Raw genomic sequence first — 25136 nt, 5'->3', positions numbered from 1 at the left:
AGGGTATATAATCATGTAGGGGATATATAGTCATTTGAACAGTATATCATATAAATGATATGGAATTGTTTTGAGGGTATATAATCATGTGGATGGTATACTGGTGTGGGTATGTATATTTGTGGAGGATATATGATCATGTTGTGTGTACATAAATGTGTAAAGGGTATACTATCATGGGTTTGTTATAACATGTGGTGGGTATATAATCATATGGTGGTTACATCAGAGAAATGATATACAATTTTGTAAAGGGTATAAAACCATGTGAATTATATAACATGTGGCAGGTACATAATTATGTGGTTATATAATGATATGGCAGGGTATACAATTGTGTTTATGATCATATGGAGGCAGCTATTTGTCATATATCATGTATGTCAGTACTCTCAGGAGTCTTTAAATCTGTAATGCATCTGAGGTTTGACTTGTTATGAATCTGTGAACCTGCTCCTCTGTCAGAAGAAAGAACAACTGGAATTTCAACTGGAATGACTGGTTTTAAATGTGAAATCAAATTCATGAATATTATGTAAGGTTTATGAAACCTTTTTAGCGAAAAACAAAGCACATCTGGAGGTAACCATAAGACACACTGAAGTTATTAGCAGATACTTTATACGTATAAATCAGCCCACAATGTAGGATCTTTGTATGAATCAATATGAACAATTACATGTGCCTATTTTCCCATCGGTACTGTAGGTAGATAATACTGGGTTGTTGTCTCCATTTCTACCATAAATACAGGCAGACAACTGCTTAGAGAACCATTATTCTCCACAATGTGACACTGTAGAGATATATTACAGTGTCATTCTGTGAGATACGGTCAAAGTATTGATAATCCTCTGAGATTTTTTAATAATCACATAAAACCATATTTATTCTAAATGCTTTATTACTTTAACAAATTAAATAAGAACATATGATACAAGGTGTCTGAGTCTTTGATTACAATATAGCCTATTATTAACATTATTTAAATACAGTATCCAATGTGAGCAAGTTTTACTGCAGCATTTCACCTAATATTCCTCAACATTGTCCCAAATCTCTTCAAAAACATTTCAAGTTCAAAGGGCGTGACAAAAAAATATAATGATGCTAATCAGTGAAAAATCATCAGTGTGTTATACAAATACAAAATAATTTGATTATTGTCAAAAGTGTGGAATTTAGCTAATAGTGTTATTAACCGTTTATATGGCTTACAGTACTCTGACTCCCCTCTTAAGCTGATTTAAATACACTTTATATAATGTTAAACTGGTCACTGTGTTGTTTCAGCACATATTTAAAATTAAAATAAGCCATAAGTCCTGACAGTAACTGAAGAAAAACATGATTGTTCTGTTATTTACGTTGAAACTAATTTCTAACAACGTACAATAGATTAATCAACACGGGTCAAATCAGATTATTTATGTTCGTGCAAACACACTGATGTTTAAGATGTTTTCAAGAAATTCCTCGAAGGGAAACCGCACAGTCTAAATGTCCACAGCCCAAGTTAAAAACACTGCTTCTTTTTTCGTTGGTGAATCACAAATTTGTTTTGCTAAATTACAAACAAGTTTGACAATGACACCAATGATGCGATTTATGAAAATGGCTGGAACAACCTTCCCAGTGTAAACAGAAGATTGAAATGCAAAAAAAGAAAAAGAAAAAAAAAAAAAAACCCTAACGACTTGACAAAGATCTCAGAGACTGAAACAACGTCAGTGTTTCAACAGTTCATCTATAAATGACATGTACTCAGTCACTGCATGGAAAGATGTAAGACTCAGAATACTGTCCTAAGAAATACTTTCTGTCAAAAGTGTTCATATCATCAACCACTCTGATCAGGTGCCCCAAACGTGACTCGAATCCTGAACAGAAACTAAACTCTTTGTCAAACTGGACAAACAGAGACAGAATGTGTCATAACAAATTATCCACAATGTGATCAATCCTTAGTAATGTGGTGGAACAGCTAGGCATGTGTCCACCACGTTTCCAGTCTTGGCCTCCCTGTGGTGACTCCACAGCTTCTCCATCTCTGCTCTCACACAGTCAAACATTAACTAACAAGCTCAACAGGCAGCTTCTTTTTTTTAGCCCAACATTTTCATCAACATCTTGCTATTTCTTCAAAGTGCCTGTTGTTGACTCTGTGTGCTTTCCTCCTCCCTAGTGTCTTTATCCTTTTAGTTGGCAGCAGAAGAGACCAAACCTGAGGAACGTAAGACGTAGAATGAACAGATGACAATGACACATGGTGGTAAGTTGAGTTATAAATTAAAACCACGAGGTATGCTTGTTGTGCAACAGTCAGCTTTGACCGACCAGTTCCCCTTATATTCTGTCTATCAGTTGATTTTGTAGATTGTGCGCATGATTGTTTGCTCATAAGTTTGTTGTACCTTGTGCTCTAGTGGCTGGTAGGAAACTGTCCATGTGTGTTGATGGACTGTTGCAACTTCTCCTCTTTGGCCCTTCTGCTGTGGCAAAGCTGTTGAAAAACAAGAGCAATCAAAAAAGATATCTTCAGACCAACAGTATGACACATCTATCTTCACACAAGAACTACAGTTCGGGCCTCTCACCGTTCTCTTCTCCATGAAGCTGGCCAGGAATTCATCTATGTCGGTGCGTCCCTCCAGGAAGTTTTCAGCCGTCTCCTCTGACTCCTCCTCAGCCTGGTGGGCTGCAACTTTTAACCGAGCCTGTAAAGTACTAAGACTGCAACTCTAGCAAGGGATAAAGAAGTAAGAAACAAAGCAATAAGATTCAGTTTCAGGTTAAAGACATGTTCAAGCATATTTGGTTTGGTCTTTTCAAAGTTTTAAATACTTCCTCCTCTGGTTTCCTCAATTTACAAAGTAACAACAATGCTGTCTTAGATTTCTCATAACAGATAACAGCTTCATTTGGGCTTTTACAATTCAAGTAACAAACCATATTTTCCCCAAATTAAAAGTCTAAGCCAAATGGCTCACAAAAACATCTGGCCAAAGCACTAAAGTTGAAAATGAGTCAGCTAGCTAGCACTGACACCTTTTCCTAATAAAGAAAACATTTTATGAAACATCAAACTGGAAGCAGGTGAATCATGCAATAATGTCCTGTCTAAAAACCCGTTGTCAATCATAGTGAGATGAGTGAAGCCTCTCACCTCACTGAGTTCATGCTGTCTCTGCATCTTTGTCTCAAAGTCCGACTTCATCTGAGTTAGCTGTTCATACTGTGAACACAACAGACAAAACCAGCCCAATGTTAAGCTCACAGATAATTGCCTGAGTGGGTTTGATGAGTATTTGTGTGCATTTAAAATGAGCTGATATAAGAAGAAACCTTGTAAAGCATTTCTTGCCGTTTTCCTTCCAATTGTGGCTCCATCTGAAGGTTTTTCTCTATGAATGACAAAAACAAATGTTGAGTTGAGAAGAGCTCAACTTTACTTTCATGAGAGGCCTATAAGGCAGGAGATGAACTTACTGGCCATGCCTACTATGCTGGTAACCAGCTCTTCTTTGTCGCTTGTGATCTGCTTGAGCTGTGGCAAACTCACAAAGAACTCCAGGAGCAGGTCTTCATTTTCAGACAGGTCTGACAGCTGAGTCAGACTGAGAATGCAGGGAACACAGAATTATCAGTGCAAAGAACCACCCATTATAGACTGTTTTAACAAACTGTGTCACAATATTAAAATATTGACAATATTTTAGAAAACTTTACTTCATGTCACAGAGTTCAGGGAAAGACTCTGGAATTTCAGGCATCTTGTACATATGTCCATTCAGTCCAGCCTGAGAAAGAAAAGAGGGCTAGTGGTGTAAGCACATCATATTCTTGAACATGCTTCTATGTCATAACTTGATTTGTCTGAACTTGACTGACAGATTGCAAGGAAAATATGAACTGAAAGGCAGCATCTGCCCTTGAATGAGCTAAACCATAGGTGTTTTAAAGCTCACATGATGGTCCCTGTGTGTTTGTGCCAACGTGTTTGTGTGTAGGATTGATGTTACAATCAAACTTATGAACATCATCCAGCATCAGTGTACCTGTGAGTCTCCTGTAGGAACGGGAAGTGGCAGATCAGAAATCAGTCCATATGGAGCTGGAGCACGAGGCGGCCCATGAGCACTATCACCACCTGGGTGAGGCATGGGAGCTGCACCCGGAGCCTGACTGGGACCCACATGTCTAGGACCATAGTGGAAAGCCTGATTGGGGTAAGGATGAATTGATGGCTTGTACAAATTGCTGTGATTCATGGAAGAGAAAACAGAAAGATTAAACAGATTAATGTATGAAAGAATAAGACAGGTGATCAAATGCCTTTTTTGAGAACATCAGATCCATAAATATTCATTTTTACAAACTGGGACTTTAGCTGGGACTATATTTTTTATAACCTGATTTTAATTGTTAGTTAAATAAAAAGACCCAGGTTGCAGAACACGTGTGTTTGCTGTTATTAAAATAAAATATTGAGATTGAACTCACTATGGAAAGCCACCAGCACCAGTGGACATCAAGGCAGGAGGACTTTTCCAGAACTCGTCCAACAGACTCTGAATCACCTTACCCAGATCTGAGTGCATCCCAAACTACAACATGCACAACAAAATAAATAACAAGAGGAGGGTGAGAATAACATTACATAAAAAGCTCAAGTATGAACTAACAAAAACTTGAAATAACTGATGTTTTTTGAGGGAGAAGAATGTTTTTCTCTTACATTCAAAATTATGTCAGTCCACCTTCACCACTATTTTAAAATCATAGTACTACTACTGACAAAATCTGTTTTAGTATACACATTACCATACACCATGATTATCTACCCAGCCAACAAAAAGGCCAATAGTGAACTATAGGGTTTAGATAAAGCAACTAAGCAGTTCTTTGCAGCACCTAAACCAAATGGAGGAAAAAACTGTGCTGGATTTTCTTCTGACTTGAGAGAAAATAGACTCGACTAGTCCTAATATAAGGCTTATGTAAAACGTTATAGATCAAAAAATTATGAAGAGTGAAAATGAGTTCTGAGTTCTTAGCGTCTCCCAAAATCTTTACTGCACAAATAAATCTGGGCGAAAAATGTGTCAAAAAATCAAGAATTTCATCAAACACAGAGATTTCATAATCTCTCATAGACTTAACTGTGTAACATGTTAACAGTCCGGGAAAAAATATGTGAAGAATGAGAGGGAGAGAGGCATCAACTCAATACAGTCACTCAGTCAGCTGACTAATGGTGTCTGGGAAAGTGAGCTGACGTGCAACCAAACAAACATTTTAGTATGTGGTCAAGTGTTAATGTTTCATGGTCAGATGGATATGAGAGGAAAAGAAAATTGCAAGTTCAAATCAATTCCCAATAAGTCTTGTCTTAACAAAGATATTCTGTATTGAGCAGAGGTTGAAAAATGTGAAGGATTTGTGTTTAGTTCAGGACTTCATCTTCAGTAACCGTATTGGTTTCACTTTTCTTCTTGCTAGGGTCTGAAAGTACTGTGAAAAACAGCATCCTGTCTTGTGTTTTTATACATATGCATATGTCCTCCAGCCAGAAACCCTGTATCAAAGACCTGAGTAGATATACAGCCAATGATCTCCTTTCCTTCAACATTCCAGCAAACGCCTGAAGAAACCATTGGGAAGAACCACCAGCTTAACCAAGTCAATCAAAATCAAATGTTTGGACAACTACTTACATTAGTGATGAGGGGACTCTTGATCATGGTGCCATTATTACTGTCAACTAAATGATGACCAACAGGGGGATAGACACTGACCACCGGTTTCTCCTGAGGGAACTGAGGAGGTAGCAGACTGAAAGAAAGAAGAGAAAACTGTGTAATTATGCCACATAATCTTGAAGAATTAACCAAAAGGATGTGTGTGTGTGTGTGTGTGTGTGTGTGTGTGTGTGTGTGTGTGTGTGTGTGTATATACAAGATGTCATAATACTTTGTACTCTTCTATGCTCTTATTTGTAATAATGTATGTCATGTAAAGTTTGTTTGAAAACAGAAAAAACAAGTAAAAGGGAAAAAACCCTTCAACAATAGTCAATAGACTTATGTTAAATTACCATTTCATATTTTTCATAATTCATGAGCCTTTAATAAATAACGAATGATGATGATCTTTGTGTTGTGTGATTAATTCGTTGTCAGAATTCTAAACAAATCGGTGATGCTTTCACACTGTGAATATAAAAATTGACTCACATGTTGACACTAATGGTGGAGTTGTTGACTGTGAATGGTATTCTGTACTCCACATCTTTCTGGATCTCTGCAAGGCTGTTGAAAAAGAGAACACAACAATGTCAAGATGTGTAATGTTGAAAATGTGGTCATGACTTGCAAAACTTGTTTTGTGTTTTCCATAAACGTTTGGGTATTCTGCTAGTTTGAAGAGACATTCAACAAAGGAAGTCTTTCAAGTGTGTACCATAACCCGGGACAATTTACCAAAGTGCGATGGCACATGTAATGCAATTCTGATAATTGCATTAATATATTTATTGAAACTTCCAATACATGTGTCAATAATAGGGGACAGTAATATACTGTATTTTATCACAGTGTAACTATTTCCATATCAGAACTTGTAAGAAAACTTTACATTTCCTGATTTAAAAACTTGTTTTCATGCAGATTGGTCTTTTTCTAACCAAAAAATCGAAAAACCTACTATTGCACACATTTCCTATGTTCAATGCTGATTGAAATATTTAAATGCCTCATTGCATTAGCTTTGCATGGCTGTCTTTCAACAGCAACTATAATCATGCAAGCATACATGATGCAGGAACTGTAAAGCCGTACTGTTTACTGCTGTCATTACTGCAAAGAGTTTATGTCAAGTGCAAAAAAAATCAGTGGCTAGTAGAGTTGATATGGTCCCAAAAGTAAATACAATTTAAAAAACAATCTACCTTTCAAAATAAGCCGAACAATAAATTCATTTCACTTATAATATTAAGTCATGATCTGTCCTTGCACCCTGTCCTGTACAGTCCAGTCTTTTAGGGACTTTGAGCTCTCAAACACATGCACTTGTTCCTGAAGATCGTTGGTCAATATCTGTATTCCCCACATCACATAAGCCTTGAGGTCTCTACTTCCAGAGGAACAGCTGTTTCTTCACATTCGTTTCTAAACTTGCTAACATGTCCATATGGTGAGTTTCTTTGACACACTCTCTTCATACTTTACATCAGGAAGGACATGATTGTGATTTAACACGTCTGAGAACAGGTCGTTCACGTAGATGTCTAACTGAGTAGAAATATTTAAAAATAACAATAACAACACTGTCACTGTGATGACAGGAGCTTATTGGTAAACAAAGGCTAATACTTTAATCCCCACATCTAGTTAGCTAGCACTTTGTAAAAGTACATGCGTGACAAGTTGGCTTGACGAGCACTGGAGTGATCACAGGACACGGTGTAGCCACAACTTGTGAGACCGGCTCTAAAAATAGGCACCGTCACTGTCTGTGTGACTTGATTAGCTAGTTAGCTAACACAGCCCCGACTCACCACGTCCGGATAGTTTGCTAGAAGAAGGGTTTACTGTCCCAAGTCAGTCAACTCATACACCCACACGGAGAGGGTGCAAGGTTCACGCAAAAACTAAGTGACTAATGTTGCAGTTAACACATGTTCGGAATATTAAATGTCTGTCAGATGTTTATTAGCCTAGCGTGTTTATTGTGACTTATCTGAAAGCCAGGTAACTAGCTAAGCTAAGTAAACAGATGATGTGAATGCAAACCAATACAACATGTTCTGCTAACTGACATCATTTAAGTGATCGGGAAACACTATGGTGGCCATATTCCACGTTTGTAGGAAATAACGTTCAAGCTAACCAGCAGCACCGGGGTCTGGTTCATGTAGCCGCCGCTGGCTGCGCACGTTACCTGGGGTGAGCGGCTTTCAGCGACTCGACCTGCCGCTGTCTTTGTTGTTGTAGGCTGCTGAGAGGAGGGAGAGGTCCGGAGCCTTTGGACAAGGGGAAGAGCCAGTTCATCCTCTCCTGGCGACCAACCGAGCACTGGACCCGGTGAGAGAAGCTACAGGCCGACGACAACACCCGGAGACGAGATGGAAGAAAGAGTGAGCATGGAGAGCGCACGATGTGGAGTCAAGCGATGCTAACTCACAGTTAGCTCGTTGGATAAACACCCTGGTTTGTTGTCCACACGAGCTTTTCTCTGTAGTTACGTTACGAAGTCAGATGGCATGTCCTCGCTTGTCGCATAAAACGTCAAATCAGCTGTATCTCCGCGAGATTGACCGTTAATGTTGTACTGTCATCCGGCGACAGATGATTAAAGCGACAGGAAGACAACAAGCTTGCGAGTACAAGCTTGATCAACTTATTTACGTATTACGTCACGCAGCGAGTTTACGTCACGCGTGGCTTCCTGTTTTTTTTTAGCATTATAGTAGATACCACTGTTCAATCAATGACTGCCTCGCTGTGTGTAGGACACTGGGATCATTCATTCATGTGTAAGGAAACATTGGGTTTAACTTACACATCTTTTCCTAAATGTTCCTACAGAGCTGCAGGTTTATCCCCTGCATTCCCTTCAATACAAGTCGGATTATGTACTAAACTAAATGTCAAAAACATTGTGCTGCAGTGGCTCTGCAGAACATATTGTTGAACTGAAAAGTTAAATATTGTGCATGAAACAGATGCTGTAAACATGAATTTATATTAATGCAAGTATTGTGTATTGTTTAGATAAAGTTGCATAACTGCCTTTCTTTATGATCGTACACTGAGCCTATAACTGAAATTGCAAAAATAATAAATATGACTCTCCTAAGTAGGTTTTTTGGAAGATATCAGGGTGATAGATCTTGGAATGGATCTTGTGCTTTAAAAGGTTGGTGACCACTGCTCTAGAGGATTGACACATAAAAGTTACAGACCAAGATGTCAAGAGAGTTAGTGGTTATAAAAACCAACGTCTGTGATGATGTGCTGTAAACACAAAAAGCTCTGCAGCAGAATGTATGTGTTACGTTCTGCGTCTGCCTGGTTCACTACACCTATCCTGTATCCTGCAGAAAATGTGTTGCAGTGTGAACGCGTCTAAAGCAGAGAATGTCTGGACCTTAGATCCTCCACAGAACATGTCTGAAAACATCTTAAAGTAGTAGGGGAGTCCAATTATCAATCCTATATAGATTTGGCTACATCCATCTGATTTTAAATGAATCTATGAAAATAAACTCAATAACTTGAAGGACTGCTCCATTATTATAGGACTGAATTATATCAGCTAAGTACATAGACACCCTTATTGAGTGTTAAGTATAGTACATTTCTTATATCAAGGTTAATTTTTATTACCTCCGCCAAGGAGGTTGTTTGTATGGTCCAAAAAGCATTACGCAAAAAAACATGAACATGTAATCTTTCAAGTAGAAATACATTATGCCCTATCGTTGCATGCTGCACCAACCCTCACCTGAATCTTCCAGAAGATTTGTTGCTGTTGTGAACATGTCTGAGCAGAGATTCTTCCAGCTCAGACCAGGACAATCATTCTCACTCAGAGTTCAGAGGTAGAGAAGTTAATCATTATTTTCCTGGACTGTGCAGCTGTAATACACAGAGATACAGAGAAAAGCCTTACTTAGAATTGATAAAGTGAGAAATGATGAATATTTGTGGTCCACTGGTACACTGAATGAATTTAGTCAACCTGAAAATTAATGGCAAGTCAGACAGCTTATTTCTCTGACTGGTAACCTTAAGACAGGCTATGTCCAAATATAGTGTGTAATCATTATAAAGGTCCATTTCACACTTTATTTAAACAGTTCATTTCAAGGAAACTTATGTTTTAGACACCAATTAGTCCTCGTAATTCATTGTTTCAGAAAACCTCATTTTGAATCCCACTCAAATTGTAACTACAGAAATGACTAAAGCTCAGACCTGAAACTGAACATTTCTCAGCAGCATGTTCTGTGGCTCTTTCTGGTAAAATAATCTGGTATAGTTTTTTATTAATGGCCTCAAACAAATGTTTCCCCATAATCCCTTTTTTTCATGGGCTAAATGTCACAACTGGACAGAGGAAGTGCAGGGTTTCCCGCAGCTCTTTATAGTTAAGGCGGCCGCCTTGACAACAACGGCCCCCCGCCTTGACTACGTCCCCCCGGCACACTTCAGTGTGCTCTGAGCAAGGTGAGGAATCGAGGTTAGCTCACATATTGCTATATTAACAGCACTAAACATGGGTTGATAAAAGCAGAAGTTGATAAATTACATTAGAAGTGAATGTTGTTGAATTTGAAAGATGTAAGTTAAACAAAGCTGCCATACTTGTAGATTCTTTGATTTAAACTTTCATTTTTATGTGGCAAAACATGTATTGTCATTAAATTTGATAAAATCTCCAAGTTAAAATTTCATAAAGCAGCTGCTTTGGAGGAGGAGGATTTGCATGTGAATAAACAGTGTGACCCCCACTGCTCTAACACCTTTGACACCCTGTGTATTGTGTGAGAGGAGCCAAAGGGGGCTGAGCAAATCAAGGTGCTGCATTTAGCTTCACAATGGGATAAGAATAAACCCATTTCAACAAAGTAAAGACAATAGAAAATCAATCAGTTGTGTGCTTAGTAATGATATTGTGTTGGCCACAATATCAACCAGCCAGAATTGTGAAACACTGAAAAGTGTAAAAAAAAAAATGGCAAAGATTTGTTCTCAAAGGTGACTGTGATGCATCTTGGGCTCATCCTCAACTCACAGCTGTTCACACATGATTGAACTGCCCAATGGCGATAGCAAATCTCAACAGATATATATTATACACAAGGTTGCAATATTTAACTCACATTGCAATTTGTATTGGCATTGCTCATACTAAAATATTAAAAAGGATGTATAATCCACACACGACTCAAAGTAATATTGAACACTGAAACATAACCACTCTGATCATATTCTCTCCCTCTCAGTCCCACAAGGGAACTAGGAACGTTCATCAAAAACAAAAGACATATGAACTTAATCATTATCCAATGTCCGCTTCACGCTCAGGAAAGAATATAATAGCTCTTCATCGTGGTTAGTGAGACCAATCACTTTAGAAACACATTTCTCAAGTTAAGTACTATAGAAATGATCCCTGAAAGTATAGTCTTAGTTACACTGAGGGTGAGAGCAGGATCAGACTCACAGGACAGCCTCTCTAAGTCAGGGTTCAGAGGTAGGCTCCACGTGCTCCTCCAGCCATGTGGCTTTATGTAAATAACATGACACAGAGCAGAACAGAACAACCAATCACTGCATGACTCTGACGAGCAGGGCTGTCACCAGTCGGCCCACACACAGGAGAGAAGCGCAGCTCTGAAATAATGAGAAAGCTTATCTGATGAAAGTTATTAAACAAAGAAGAAAAAAAGTTAAACTGACATGTTGTCATGTGACAACAACATTTATTCAGAGTTGAAAATAGAGGCAAGACTAAAAGGCTACTTACGCTTAATGAATGTAAGAAGTAACACAGGCTATGTTTTACTTCCAGTGAACACTAATGTACATGTAGGTCTTTTTCTCACTTACTGCAACTGATTTATTTTGTTATTTTCACTTAAAGAGTGACCTATATATTTTCAATCAGCAACTATGACTCAATTAACCTAATTTTGTGAGATTATAATGCTTTCTTTTACATCCTCACTTGCCAAAGATGCCTTCATGATATTCAAGAGATAATGCTATTTATTATTATAAGAATTAATATCAACAATTATTAGAAAACCACTCTGATCATATTCTCCCCCTCTATGGCCCACATGGAGACAAAGAACGTTCATCAATGACAAAAGACATATGAACTTAATCATTATCTAATGTCCAGTTCACGCTCAGGAGAGAATATAACAGCTCATCATCATGGTTAGCGAGACCAATCACTTTAGAAACACATTTCTCAAGTTAAGTACTATAGAAATGATCCCTGAAAGTATAGTCTTAGTTAAACTGAGGGTGAGAGCAGGATCAGACTCACAGGACAGCCTCTCTAAGTCAGGGTTCAGAGGTAGGCTCCACGTGCTCCTCCAGCCATGTGGCTTTATGTAAATAACATGACACAGAGCAGAACAGAACAACCAATCACTGCATGACTCTGACGAGCAGGGCTGTCACCAGTCGGCCCACACACAGGAGAGAAGCGCAGCTCTGAAATAAAGAGAAAGCTTATCTGATGAAAGTTATTAAACAAAGAAGAAAAAAAGTTAATCTGACATGTTGTCATGTGACAACAACATTTATTCAGAGTTGAAAATAGAGGCAAGACTAAAAGGCTACTTACACTCAATGAATGTAAGAAGTAACACAGGCTATGTTTTACTTCCAGTGAACACTAATGTACATGTAGGTCTTTTTCTCACTTACTGCAACTGATTTTTTAAATTATTTTCACTTAAAAGAGTGACCTATAGTTTCAATGAACAACTATGTCTCAATTACATTTATTTCATCAGAACATAATTCTTACATTTAAATCCTCACTTGCCAAAGATGCATTTGAAACATTCAAGAGGGTATACTATGTTCTATAATACAACTTAATATCAACACTGAGTAGAAAACCACTCTGATCATATTCTCCCCCTCTATGTCCCACAAGGAGACAAAGAACGTTCATCAAAAACAGAAGACATATGAACTGAATCATTATCCAATGTCCACTTCACGCTCAGGAGAGAATATAACAGCTCATCATCATGGTTAGCGAGACCAATCACTTTAGAAACACATTTCTCAAGTTAAGTACTATAGAAATGATCCCTGAAAGTATAGTCTTAGTTAAACTGAGGGCGAGAGAGGGAAGCCATCTACAGCACAGTCACTTTAACTCAGAGTTTCCATTTATCATATATGACCAAAACAACCAGTTGGTGGTCCTGAAACAAAGCTTCCCCTTCACAGAACCATGTTTTAACAGTTTAAATCTAAAGTGTGGTTATAACCAAAGATTTAATGTTAGCATGCAGTGGCTGAATACCCACAATGCATTGCTGATTGAGTCATAAAAGTGCTTGTCTTTTGTTGATTGTTTACAGGGCTGTAATAGTAATAGACACGCCTGTTTTCCCCCCCATCAAGCTCCATTAATTATAATTGGAGAAATCAATGAAAATATCTCACAATGTAAAAGGAAGTGAAAAAAAGCCTGGATATGCCAACCTATAAAGTATTTGCACAGCTCAATCTATTTTGCACTATTCTGGTTCACACTGCACTGACTGTCGTTCATATCCTATCTACCACGCCTTGTTTTAATTGTACACAATGTTGTGTACTGATATATCACTTGAGCAGGTAATATGTTGAGTGTTTTTCTTTTACGTTAAGTACGTAATTGTTTTACACTGGGGAGCAGAGGGAAAACTGCATTCCAATCCTGTCTTTGTCTTGTACACATGGCAGAGTTGACATTGAAGTTGGCTTACCCAAGGAATTTGATGGTTCCTGTTATGCAGGAAATTAAAATGTTTCCCCACACAACTATATGACTCCCTCCATAATAAATTCACTCCAATGTATCTCATAGCCAGGAAATAACACTAAAACTTCGCATTAAAGAGGAAATGACATCAGACTCAAAGTTTGACCTATTATAATATATAAAAGTAACTTTGACTAAAAAAATCAATAAATATAATTGGGACTTATCCCTTGAAATAAGTTAACCACTTGACCAGCACACTCTTAAGGGACATTAAATTGCAATACTAATCAATTAATTTATTATTATACATGGTATTTAGAGAACCACTCTGATCATATTCTCCCCCTCTATGTCCCACGAGGAGACAAAGAACGTTCATCAATGACAGAGGACATATGAACTGAATCATTATCCAATGTCCACTTCACGCTCAGGAGAGAATATAACAGCTCATCATCATGGTTAGCGAGACCAATCACTTTAGAAACACATTTCTCAAGTTAAGTACTATAGAAATGATCCCTGAAAGTATAGTCTTAGTTAAACTGAGGGCGAGAGAGGGACGCCATCTACAGCGCAGTCACTTTAACTCAGAGTTTCCATTTATCATATATGACCAAAACAACCAGTTGGTGGTCCCGAAACAAAGCTTCCCCTTCACAGAACCATGTTTTAACAGTTTAAATCTAAAGTGTGGTTATAACCAAAGATTTAATGTTAGCGTGCAGTGGCTGAATGCCCACAATGCATTGCGGGTTGAGTCATAAAAGCGCTTTGAGTTTTTGTGATTTTGTTGATTGTTCACAGGGCTGTAACAGTCCACGACTCCAGCAGTGATCGGATTGTCTGGAGTCATCGAAACAAGAGGAGAAGAACCGTGCTTTAAGCGTTGAAAGTTTTAAAGTTTGGCTTTAAAGAGTTAGACATAGAGCGGTCCGTCGCTTATAAAGTTCCGGGCAGAAAGCACACGAAGAAGGAATGTTCCGGGCACAACTTTCGACGCCTTTCAGATACACTTCAAACCAACATGCCTGTATGAGTGATATCAACACGTTTAGTTTCTTATATACACAAAGGAATTGGTCTAATATGAATTGAACTGAATACCTTTTAGTTCATTCATTTTGCCATGGATTTTTGTGAAGCACTTTGTTATCTTGTTTAGATAAGTGTTAAAGTTGTTATCACTATTATCATTATTGGATTAATATCACTACATGACATCGAAAACGGCCCAACATGTATATTAACACAAGGTTTCACCAGAGGTTAGTCTGGGTCGGCTTCGTCTACTCCGACACAAGATGGCAGCATTTCTTCAGCTAGCAGTTGCACAGGTCAACAGTCGAGCTCGGTGAATTCATGCAAATGTTTAAGTCCATTAAGTTCCATAAACTAAACACGAACATACACAGAAACACAAAACAAACAACAAAGCCAACACAACTACTACGACTTAAATGTGAAGAACAGGTCAAGACAACAATGCTAATTCATTTAGCACTGGTTAGCATTTAGTGCTACTGATGCTCCTCTTTCTCCAGTGTTAACTAACTTTCTTTGAAACGCCATTACTTCCGACACGAACACAAACAACTTACCCACAAAGCAGATGTGAACCTGCTGCACACGTGTTGCTTTTGTCGCAGTTAGATTCCGTTTGAACGCATTAGCTCAGGTGTGTCATCTCCACCACGCACCCGCGCTAGTCAAGTGGTTACGTATAAAAAAACAAACATGCGCAGTGAATAGCACGGATCTCACACGTGTTCCCAAAATAGTTTATTCATGCACGATGTGACAAATACACAGACAAAAAGACAAACCATTTACAGTTTGTCTGAAAACTTGACACTGGACAACTTTCTTTACACATTTCAACCTTCAGCTTTTCTTCTTATCTTTGGTCAAGACATTCAAAATTGATGATCCGGAAGTAATTCATATATAACAACAATAAAGGTTTGATTTAAATCACACAGTATTTATAACAGATTTATTGCACCTGCTCTGCTGTTTTTCTTTTAAATATACAGTGATGACATAATTGCAGTGAGAGTCTGGTTTGTTGTTGACAAAGACAAATTAAAGGAAAAACCTATGTAAGTTATTTGGTAAGGCTAAGGTTGCCATAACAAGTTCAACAGATACTTCCTCATTTGGTGTTATGATGATAGTCGTGGAGCCGCTGTCTAACATGTCCATAATCTCCCATAGGTGTTTCATTGGTTTGAGATGTGGTGACTGTCAAGGTCAAAGCATATGATTTGCATCATTTCTATTCATGACACCTCGTGCTCTATGAATGGATTCATGTCATACCGCCACTATTTCTTCAGTTTTTTCCTTCATTTTATCACATCTGTATGTTATTCATGCACCAAGGTCTCTGAAACACAAATCAAGTGAAGACAATAAGGTTTGAGTCTTGAGAGAATTTAGAAATTACTAAAAAAATATCTCTTTCCTCATCTTCCATGTTTTGTAGCCTACTGTTGCATTCAGGTCAAAGACATCCCAAGTTCTGTAGTATTATAAGTATAATATATATTTCCAGTAGTGGAGCAGTAGTGATTATTTACTCTCATTGCAAATCAAAGAAAAACTATACTGGCAACTTCAGATTACACAAAATAAAAAAGTAAAAAAGACTGAGATGATTAAAAATGAATTTAAGACAAAACATTAAAAAAATATGATAATTTACATCAAATTTAGTGTCAAGCAATTTGTTAATATATTATTTTATATTAATTTCATATGGATAACATCAGTATGACACTGATTTTATAATCATTGTTGTGCTCTCTTGGTTGTTAGATTGTAGTGCAGCAGTTTAACAAATTAAAAGGAAAGAGTATAGCTTCGACTATAACTGGTCACATACATACACAATCATAACGTAAGGATTCCTTTCAGTTGGTAGAACTATAAAAAGCTACAACCTGCTGAATCATAACTATATAATAAATGACTAAACATCTTATGCTGGTCAGATTATTTCTCTAAAATAAAAAGAATCATTAGTTGCAGTTTCACTAACTATTGTGGAGGCGCCATGCTTGAGAAATGAAGCTGAATTCTATTTCTACTTTGTGAGTTAGCTCTGTAAATCATACTTGGAATGAGGAAGAGGGAAAACAGGAAACATGTCATGTTGCTTATCATTAGCATACAGAGCATCAGCCCCTGTGTGCAGTCATGCTTGAAGAGTTATTTTTGCTTTGGAGATGTGTCCTTGTTTGCTAACTCAGACTTTATTAGTCAGACCTCAGTCATCTTGCTTTTTAAAAATTATTTTCCTTCATGTTTTCCTCTGCAGTCTGTCTGCGTCCTCCTCTACGACTTCTCCTTGTACCTCCTCCAGAGCTTGTGAACTTGTTTCCTGGCCTCAGAGCGAACGCAGCTGGAGAAGGAGGTGTAGTGTTTACCCTTCACCTGGTGAACACAGAACAAAGGGAGACAAAGTCATGTTTGAAGGCAGAAGTCAGATTTTAAAATGTGATTTCAATGAAATTTCGGCAATCATGTTTCCTTATGTCACCCTGTTCCTGGATGAAATTGTTGAAGTGAGGAAGAAGGGTTTCAAGAGCTCTAGGGGTACTCTATAGTTTTGAACATGCTGGATTCTCCATAATGAAAATATCCGGGAAACTCTATATGCCTACAGGTACAAATTATTACTAAATGCAAAAAATGCAAAAACACAAACTTAGCAAACAAAGTGGAATACTCATTTTACTGAAATAATGTGGCTTCCACATGACCAAAGTCACATTTACACATTATGTTAATGCTCTGCAGTAGGACCAGGCATTGACTCTAGACTAATGAGTGAGAGAGAGTTGGAGAAGTTTGACGTCATATTGCCCTTTGAATTTACATATTTACAGAAGCCAATGCAGTGTTGTAAGTAGGCTGTACATTAGCGGACTTGTTGTACTTTCCTAATATAATAAGATAAAAAGCCAACACGGAGTATTAATGTGACTGCTGATGTAATTACTTTCTCATTATCAAACTGTAGATAGAATGAAAATCTAACTGTTTCTGTTGTTGGTTGTTGTTAGTGATACTTATCTGCTGGCCAGCTCCTTCTTCAGACAGGATTTAAAAGAGGTGGCTCGTGCAACAGCTTTATAGCCCTGAGAGGTCACGAGGTAGACATCATGACAGAGGAAAACAGCGACAGAGGAAGAATGCAGGGAAAATGCAGGAGAGAGAAAAGAGACAGAGGAGGGGGGTGAAAAGGATGGAGAAGAGGGTGCGCATGTTAGGATGATGTTGGAAAAACAGAGAGGAGATAAAAGTGCAGCAAAGACAAAGGGAGATAAAGAGAACTTTGTTAAGAAGCCAAGACTGTGAGGCCAAGACAGCATCAGAAATACAACTAACACCTTTAATTCTCTGCAGTGATGTTTGCTGAATATAAGAAGATTGATTGCATGTGTCAGGTATTTGTTTCACCTGTGCTGAAATGAAGGCTTTGAATTGCAGCATTGCATAAAATACCCCACTAGAGGGCAGTATTCCCTATTGGGGAACTGTTGGTAACAACTCCATGATAGTTGAAACGATGAAAAGCTCCAAACCTTTTCAAATCTGTGCAGGTTAGGATTTTAAATATCAATGCCATTTCAGTACAAGTAAATGCATTTAGTACTTGTAGTTCAAACTCATATTATTCTAATCAGTCGAGTTTGGTTCCATTCAGGCTACATATTCCATTTCCTGTTCTGTTTGCAGTGGCACAAGGTCAATTATAGCATTTATTATTTAAAATAGATGGAATAAAACATTTAACTGCAAAGGCTATTAGATGCAACCTCAACTAGATCACTGGAGTTTGAACCAAAAGAACCCCTTTTATGATAAAAGCTTGTTGTTTCAATGCTGGTGGTTTGTCCTGCTCAGATTATTTGCTTCTTTTCAAATAATGTTTTCTGAAAATGTCCAGCACAGGTAAACAAGGCTCTCTGTGGAGTGGAGGTCTGTTATTTGTACATTTTCCTCCTCATTCACTCTCCTAATATTTTAAATCTAAATTAAACAGTTCAAAGATTAATAGCACTTTTGTGAAACTGGCAAAAAAGGTCCAGTGGGAAGGATTTAGGGGATCTATCAGCAGAAATGGGATTTTAATTAGTGTAAAATCACCCAAAACAAAGTATTTTTCGTTACAGTAGAATGAGGCCTGTATATCTACATCAGGAGTAAGTCCTGTTCAACAGAGTCGGCCATGTTCTACCATCATGTTTCTATAGTAGCACAGGACAGACAAACCCAACAATGGCCCTGGAAGGGGGTTTTCTAATAGTTAAATTATTATTATTATAGGTTCTCCACACCTTGAAAGGGGATTGAGGGGTATTCAGTTTGTTGCAATATGCAACATCACAGCTAGATGTCACTACATCCTACCCACTAATCTCAATCTCTATATTTCTCTAGAGCACGGCCCCTCACCCTGGCTCCTCTGTGCAGCCGGTCTTTCATGATGCCGATGAACTCCTTGTAGGAGAGCTGATCGTCGTGATCTACATCAAAAATCTTGAAGATGGTGTTAACAAGGTGACGTGTCAGCTTCAGCCCAGTGGCTACATACACTGCTCTTGCAAATTCATCTGGTGGAAAGGAAAGAAAAATATATTTTGAGGATTTCGGCATTAAAAAACATTAAATCTGTGTTTGTGACCCTCATTGCCTGCAACACTATTTCCCACTGCTTTCTTCCTACCTTGTCCAATTGAGCGAGAAGCAAAGTTATACATCTGCATGGCAATGGCGAAGTCCTCAAGGTTGTTGAGAAACTGGAAGAAGGATCTGAACTCATCGAAGGTGATTCCCTGAAATGCCAGAGGCAAAAAGTAAAATAAGACTCTCACCAGCCCAGAAAATGAATAAAGGAAGAAGACTGACAAAATATCGACGGCCATCCGGCAGACATGCATACATCATTCCTTCAGCTCTCATCTGAATAGTTAACTCAACAAAATAATAACAAAAACAACTCAGCATCAAGAGATTCCATGAAATTAATGACACAATAAGCCATTAGTGAAGGGTTGTATGTGCATGATATGGAAATATAAACAGCAGCCTTCTTGCAGTGTGTCATAACCCGGAAGTAGTGCATACAGTGATAAGATGAAGCCACACTTGGCTGGCAGGTCAGACGACATGTGACTGTAAAGCCAGATGACTTCCTTTATGTAAAGATACAGTGCTTTCAGTGTCATGGCCGCCACATGCTGTTTGCTATGAATCATGATCCAACCTATTACATTGACGGCTAGATTAGTAACATATTACTGATTTTAGAACAGTAAAGACATTCAGTTTTCATAGGTTTACAGGAAAAGATGCAGATTCCAAACTAAGTAACGAGCAGTCAAGCCATCCCTTATAAGGTGACACAAACAAGATGGCGGCCTAAGGTAGCAGGAGAGACTGACAGAACGTATCCGCAGGCTGCATGTCGTACGATGCAGAGACCAACCTCCTGCTTCTTCCACAGCATGTAGAGGAAATATGGGAGGGACAGAAATATAGAGTTGGTTTGCATAAAGACTACAGACAGACAGACAGACAGACAGACAGATAGATAGATAGAAAGACAGACACAGATATTGCTGAAAGTGCTGTAAGTGTTTGTGGTAGTGTTTTGTCAAGTGAGGCAGTGGAGCATTAAAGTGTGGAGAACAGCCTCAGGCAGAGACAGCGGTGGGAAATTACGGACGCACTAGATGGCTGGAAGGCAGGGACACACAGAGAGGAGGAAGAAGAGATTGGACAGATGGATAAAAGACGAGGAAATGTATCTGGTGTTATCTTTAGTAAAGCGTATGACTCTTAAGTATCACGTGTCAGAGTAAAATATCAAATAAGGGTCTGAGTGTGAGTGTATGTACCGCACCTTCTCATCAGGTATACACTGGCGGACATTCTCCAGGTAGGCGCTGATGTTCTCCACATTGGTGAAGCGCAGAAGGATTTTTGCAAAGTCTTCTTCACTGATGGTTGTCATTCCTTTGGAGTAAGTCAGAAACTCAATTTCTAACACTTCTGTCTGCAGGTTGTCCATAAACCTGAAGAGGAAAAGATGGAACATTTTATTTTTGAAATATAGAGAGAAATATATAGACTCATTTTTCTAACATGAGTGATTTGGTTGAGTTGTTTTTATCTCTCATGTTATGATGTCCAGTGAGTATTGTTACATCCACCGAGGAGAGTATGTTTTCACCATCTTGTTTGTAAGCAAGATTACACGAGAGGCTGAATGGATTCCCAGGAAATTTGGTGAAATTTTGCAGGATGAGTCATGAGTCATCCCATTATATTTTAGTGCAGAGGAATTTACCTAACTTTCTTTAATACTGTGAGCTGCTTTTTTCAACATTTTCATAATTTTCCTAGGGAATAATTAATGGACGGAGAACACATTTCAGGAACTGATGTCTATCAGTGTATGAAATTTGGTGCAGCATGATTGAATGTAAGGGGACTGTTGGGCCTTGGCGGAGGTATTCGCTCTACTTGGCTCATACCTGTAGAAGTCATCAAACGTCAGCTCTGCCTTCCCTTTCTTCCCAAAGAAATGGACCAGCAGGGTGGTGTCGATCGTGATAGTCTCATCCGCTCGCTATGAATCATCACAGAGGGAGGAATAACAGAGAGGATCAATTGGTGGCTACTGATCAACAAATCAGTGTGATTGGAGGAGAAATGGAGGGCAGGATAAGTCCATAATCAATCCAACATAGCGACTGTGGTGCCAGGCGAGCAGGAAGCGGGTTTCTGCTGCACATGTGCAGGACGTGCACCAGATGAGCAATGACAAGTTAAAATCAATCAGACAAACATTGTGACATCAACATGCCAGTCTAGGCAGCAATACGTTTCAAGTTCAACCTCTTTAACAGTATTAGTTTCAGTTAAATTGAGTATGAGCAAAAAATTGACAGGTTAAATGGTTAAAATGTTTCTGTCGATAGTCAAGATCACCTGCAATAAGTAATTTTATCAAAGCAATGACACAAAGTGAAAGGTACTGAGCAAAACTTTCTCCCTGCAGCCTAGACTGGCGAGGAGTGTTGCTGTGGCAGCATGACTCAGACAAAAAGACAGGAGGAGAACTCAGGTTGCAGCACAGCAAAGTCAAACAGACAGGGACAGACAGAGGTCAGCAAGTGTGTAGACGAGAGGGAAAGAAGACGTATGGAAGAACTAACGGCGAGAAAGACACATACAAAACACCAAGCTGGCATAGAGACATAGAGTACACAGGCACACTGAAGCCACCACATCTCATGCATTTGTCTGCAAATGCCATATCGCCACACCCGAACGTCAAATCACAAACAGCAGACGTTTAAAAAGAAAACAAACCCACATAAGCACAAATGCAGAGAATGTGAGCCAATTCCACCTTTTTCCATCAAACGATGACAATCATGGGTGCAGCTTTACAACATTCGTGCTGTTTAAACGTGTTTAAGTGTTTCTCGGTCTTAAGTCCTGGTCATTTGAAACCCTTTCAACAGGCTTTGTCCTGTTTGTGCTATGATTTAACACGGAGTAAGAGTACGATGAGAAAATGTTTTGAGCCTCACAGTAAAAGACTGTATTTCTCAATGTCTATCTCAGAAAAAGGTGACAGACAAAAAAAGTTCAGCCAGCGTTGGGGTAGACAGAGACGACTTCAACAGCTCATCTTTTTTTCTCTCTCCTTGCCATGCCCCCACCCAGCCAACCTCCCCCACCCTCTGTCCAATCCAGGGCCATGCTGAGGAATATGCAGACATCAGATCGGGAGAAATCTCATGTCCCTCTGTAAGGAGGGAGAGCATTTTGTGCCATTTCCATCAGCATCATCATAATAATCATCATCATCGCCACAATGCCGTTCGTGGTTCTACCTCCAGGGTAAAATCCTAAAATCCGATGTGGGACGAGAAGAAAATGTCAAACAAGATAACAGAGGTTTACAAAAAGAAAAAAAGAAGATGTGTTTTACAATCAAGATGTTTCTGTTGTAATTGATTGGTGTAATATTTATATCAGAAATGTGCAAAGCTGCAGGATAACGACAGAGAGAAGACTGTGCATAGCGACCTGGGTGACATTGTTAAGTTACAAAGATAGTTCCAGTTTTACAAGATATAAAGATTTAAAAAAAATTTATGGGACAGGAAAATAAATTTTGTGCTTCTTTCCTAATTTGTTCATCACATCTTCTCAGGTTGTGAGAGATGATTGATGAACTAAAATTCCACTGGAAAAAGTCCATTGTGTAGGTAAGCATTAAGAAGGGTAAGCTAAATCAGGTTATGGGTCTCAGTTTTAGGTACTTGCATGTTCACTGGTAATATTCTCTATTGTGAGATTACAGCACAAAACAAGTAGATGTTGCTATAATAGATGCAGACTGGTAACTCTGAGACACAAACATTAAAAGTCAACTCTGTTTTAGGACCAAGACCGTCAGAGTGACTCCCAGTCTGTTTCTGATTCACGCTGTGGTCTGGTCTTTCAGTCTTTGATTAGTGACAACGGAGGATTTCCTTCATATAAACACAGACTTATCATTTCTGTGTCTTGTTTTCTGTGTCTCACATACTCAAGGGTCTTATAATTAACCCTTTTGATTACGGACAAACAAGACAAAGCACTTTGCCCTTTTATCTTAAAACTGACTCATAAGGGTTGCCTATATGACACATGAGCTGTTCATAGCATCTAGACAGCATCCAGGTGGTGTTCTTCTTGAAGTTTTATGCTTTGTCCTAATTATACTTCTAATGGGATTGGTCGACAAGTAGAAAAAATGAACTGAGTGAAGCCTGGAGTTGGTACTGAGTGGAAAACACTTGATGTTGATTCAACTGAATCAACAAACCTAAAAGTACATTGAAACTGACTGATAAAGCAGCAGTATGCTGAAGGTCACAGAAACTGTTTATTCAAAACTAATTTATTTTGACTTTATTTAGTTGTTACAGTACACAAGTTAAATTTTAAGTTTGTTTTCTGGCCTACTGGTAAATAAAAGTCCAATATTCACAATATTCTAGCTCAGTTTTGGTCTCTACCAACTCCTGAGGTTTATATCTGGCTCTGTAGCTGTTAAATGCTTCATGCTATCTCACGCTGAACAGCAGCAGCCTGCAGCAGCTGGAAAGAAGGTTGATGAGACCAAAAAGTAAAACTTTGGTCCATAAAACCAAAACAATGAGCTCAAAGGTGCTAAAATACTTTGTAACGCTGAGGGGAAACTGCTGAGTCATAATTTTAATAGGGCTAATAGAAAATATTTCATTATATACAAAATAATTTGAGCTATTGTTAATATAATACATATCAATTAGTACAGCATTAAGAAGTAGTTATTTCATAACTGATTTAAGTAATAAGCATACTGTAGGTATGATAATATATATTATCTTTTATAAAGGTTTTTATCAATATATCAATTACTCATTTTAAATTAGGATGACTAACTAGAGAAAAGTTCTGAATCTTTCCTTTGTTAATACATTATCAGCCTTTATTTTCCCTTAACTAGATGATAGTCAATCTATCAAGCTATTAGTATTAATATTGGCCCTTCATGAACCCATGTCAGTCTAACCATGTTTTTGACATAATCTCGACCTGATCATAACAAGCTTATCATTCCTGGAAGTGTGTGAGCAGCGGTGTGAGCTCATCATTCCAGTGAAGACGTAATGGTTACCACGCCTACAAGGCACGGGCCAACACCTGGTGTATGCATGTGCGTATTTGTCTATCTACGTGTGTGTGTGTGTGTGTGTGTGTGTGTGTGTGTGAGAGCTTTGATCACAGAGTCAAAGGTAAAAACAGTCATTACTGATGTAAACACTAAACAGTCTTCCTCACCTGTGAGTAACACCTCAGAGGAAGAGCTCGTCGTCAGTCTTAAGTCAAGTCAGTCAGACTATCGGTCAGTCCCACCTTCCAGGGTAAAAACACCTCACCCTCCTTTCCCTCCCCATGACCTGTTCTTCTCTCCCCTCTCCGCCTCCTTCCACTCTTTACCTCCCACCCTCTCTCTGTCTCTTTCTTGTATCACTTCTTTTCCTCTTACCTGGCCCCCGATCTGATTAGCCTGATCTCCCTTCTCCTCATAACCGTCAATGCCTCTTCACCTGACAAACATGGAGGTGATTTGCTCTTCCCCTCCCTCCCTCTCTGCCTGTCAGTCAGTCCCTCCTTCCCCAGACAAAAGCAAAGAGGTATAATGGTGACTAATCTGTTGAGTAAACACATCCATCTCTAAATACAACCTGCTTCTTTCTTTTCCCCTAAATGTGCTTCCCAAACCCCCCCACCCCCACACTCCCACTTTGCTCCTGAACATTTGTTCTCTCCGCTGACCTGTGTCATCTCCTTTAGGCCTCTCTCACCTGTTTGTTGTCTCTGTGATTTGATCTCTTCCTTTTTTCTCCACCCAGAGGTTTTCCTACTTACTGGATCTGACAGATTTTATTTCTCTTTTTGCTTCTACTATCACCACTGTCTCACTTCTTCTGTTTGTTTAATAATTGCAGTAAGTATTTCATAGTCCCGCACACTTTCAATGGCTCTGTTTTTCTTCCTTT

General features: G+C 38.6%; 2 protein-coding genes and 4 non-coding genes across 16 annotated transcripts in view; all 6 read right to left on the bottom strand.

The window, feature by feature from the left end:
• Window positions 1-886: 886 nt before the first annotated feature.
• On the bottom strand, window positions 887-11401 carry vps37a (VPS37A subunit of ESCRT-I). Of its 2 annotated transcripts, XM_069529393.1 has the most exons (14): window positions 11233-11401; window positions 9508-9641; window positions 7942-8094; window positions 6237-6311; window positions 5718-5835; window positions 4504-4607; window positions 4059-4260; window positions 3730-3800; window positions 3490-3617; window positions 3346-3404; window positions 3167-3235; window positions 2598-2741; window positions 2415-2503; window positions 887-2224 (listed from the first exon to the last, which is right to left on the bottom strand). In XM_069529393.1, exons 3-13 carry the CDS (start codon window positions 8049-8051, stop codon window positions 2423-2425), a joined length of 1161 nt encoding a protein of 386 aa, XP_069385494.1. In that variant the 5' UTR covers window positions 8052-8094; window positions 9508-9641; window positions 11233-11401; the 3' UTR covers window positions 887-2224; window positions 2415-2422. The 2 variants fall into 2 exon arrangements, with proteins under 2 accessions (XP_069385494.1, XP_019940075.1); XM_020084516.2 differs by lacking the exons at window positions 9508-9641; window positions 11233-11401 and having other exon boundaries at window positions 7942-9280.
• On the bottom strand, window positions 10982-11197 carry LOC138411324 (small nucleolar RNA U3). Its single transcript, XR_011243965.1, has one exon. It is a non-coding gene; the product is annotated as a small nucleolar RNA U3 (small nucleolar RNA).
• A 414-nt stretch (window positions 11402-11815) lies between the features above and the next one.
• Window positions 11816-12031, bottom strand: LOC138411326 (small nucleolar RNA U3). The gene has a single exon (XR_011243967.1). It is a non-coding gene; the product is annotated as a small nucleolar RNA U3 (small nucleolar RNA).
• Window positions 12032-12648: 617 nt separating this feature from the next.
• Window positions 12649-12864, bottom strand: LOC138411325 (small nucleolar RNA U3). The gene has a single exon (XR_011243966.1). It is a non-coding gene; the product is annotated as a small nucleolar RNA U3 (small nucleolar RNA).
• A 970-nt stretch (window positions 12865-13834) lies between these two features.
• LOC138411323 (small nucleolar RNA U3) lies at window positions 13835-14050 on the bottom strand. The gene has a single exon (XR_011243964.1). It is a non-coding gene; the product is annotated as a small nucleolar RNA U3 (small nucleolar RNA).
• A 1231-nt stretch (window positions 14051-15281) lies between these two features.
• Window positions 15282-25136, bottom strand: part of micu3a (mitochondrial calcium uptake family, member 3a) — a 29246-nt gene continuing 19391 nt past the window's right edge. For 4 of the 10 annotated variants that reach the window (XM_069529384.1, XM_069529389.1, XM_069529387.1 and 1 more), the window contains 5 exons: window positions 21063-21157; window positions 20429-20600; window positions 19250-19358; window positions 18979-19136; window positions 17589-17657 (listed from right to left, as the gene is read on the bottom strand). In XM_069529384.1, coding sequence (XP_069385485.1) covers window positions 17589-17657; window positions 18979-19136; window positions 19250-19358; window positions 20429-20600; window positions 21063-21157 — 603 coding nt within the window. Of the gene's footprint in view, window positions 16954-17588; window positions 17658-18978; window positions 19137-19249; window positions 19361-20427; window positions 20601-21062; window positions 21158-22433; window positions 22449-25136 lie in introns of those variants that run through there. The other 6 variants (XM_069529386.1, XM_069529388.1, XM_069529390.1 and 3 more) reach the window with 4 other exon arrangements.

This window comes from Paralichthys olivaceus, chromosome 8 (genome assembly GCF_024713975.1).
Source record: "Paralichthys olivaceus isolate ysfri-2021 chromosome 8, ASM2471397v2, whole genome shotgun sequence".
In the NCBI taxonomy this organism is placed as follows: domain Eukaryota; kingdom Metazoa; phylum Chordata; class Actinopteri; order Pleuronectiformes; family Paralichthyidae; genus Paralichthys; species Paralichthys olivaceus.
This window is presented reverse-complemented; position numbering and strand designations above follow the sequence as displayed.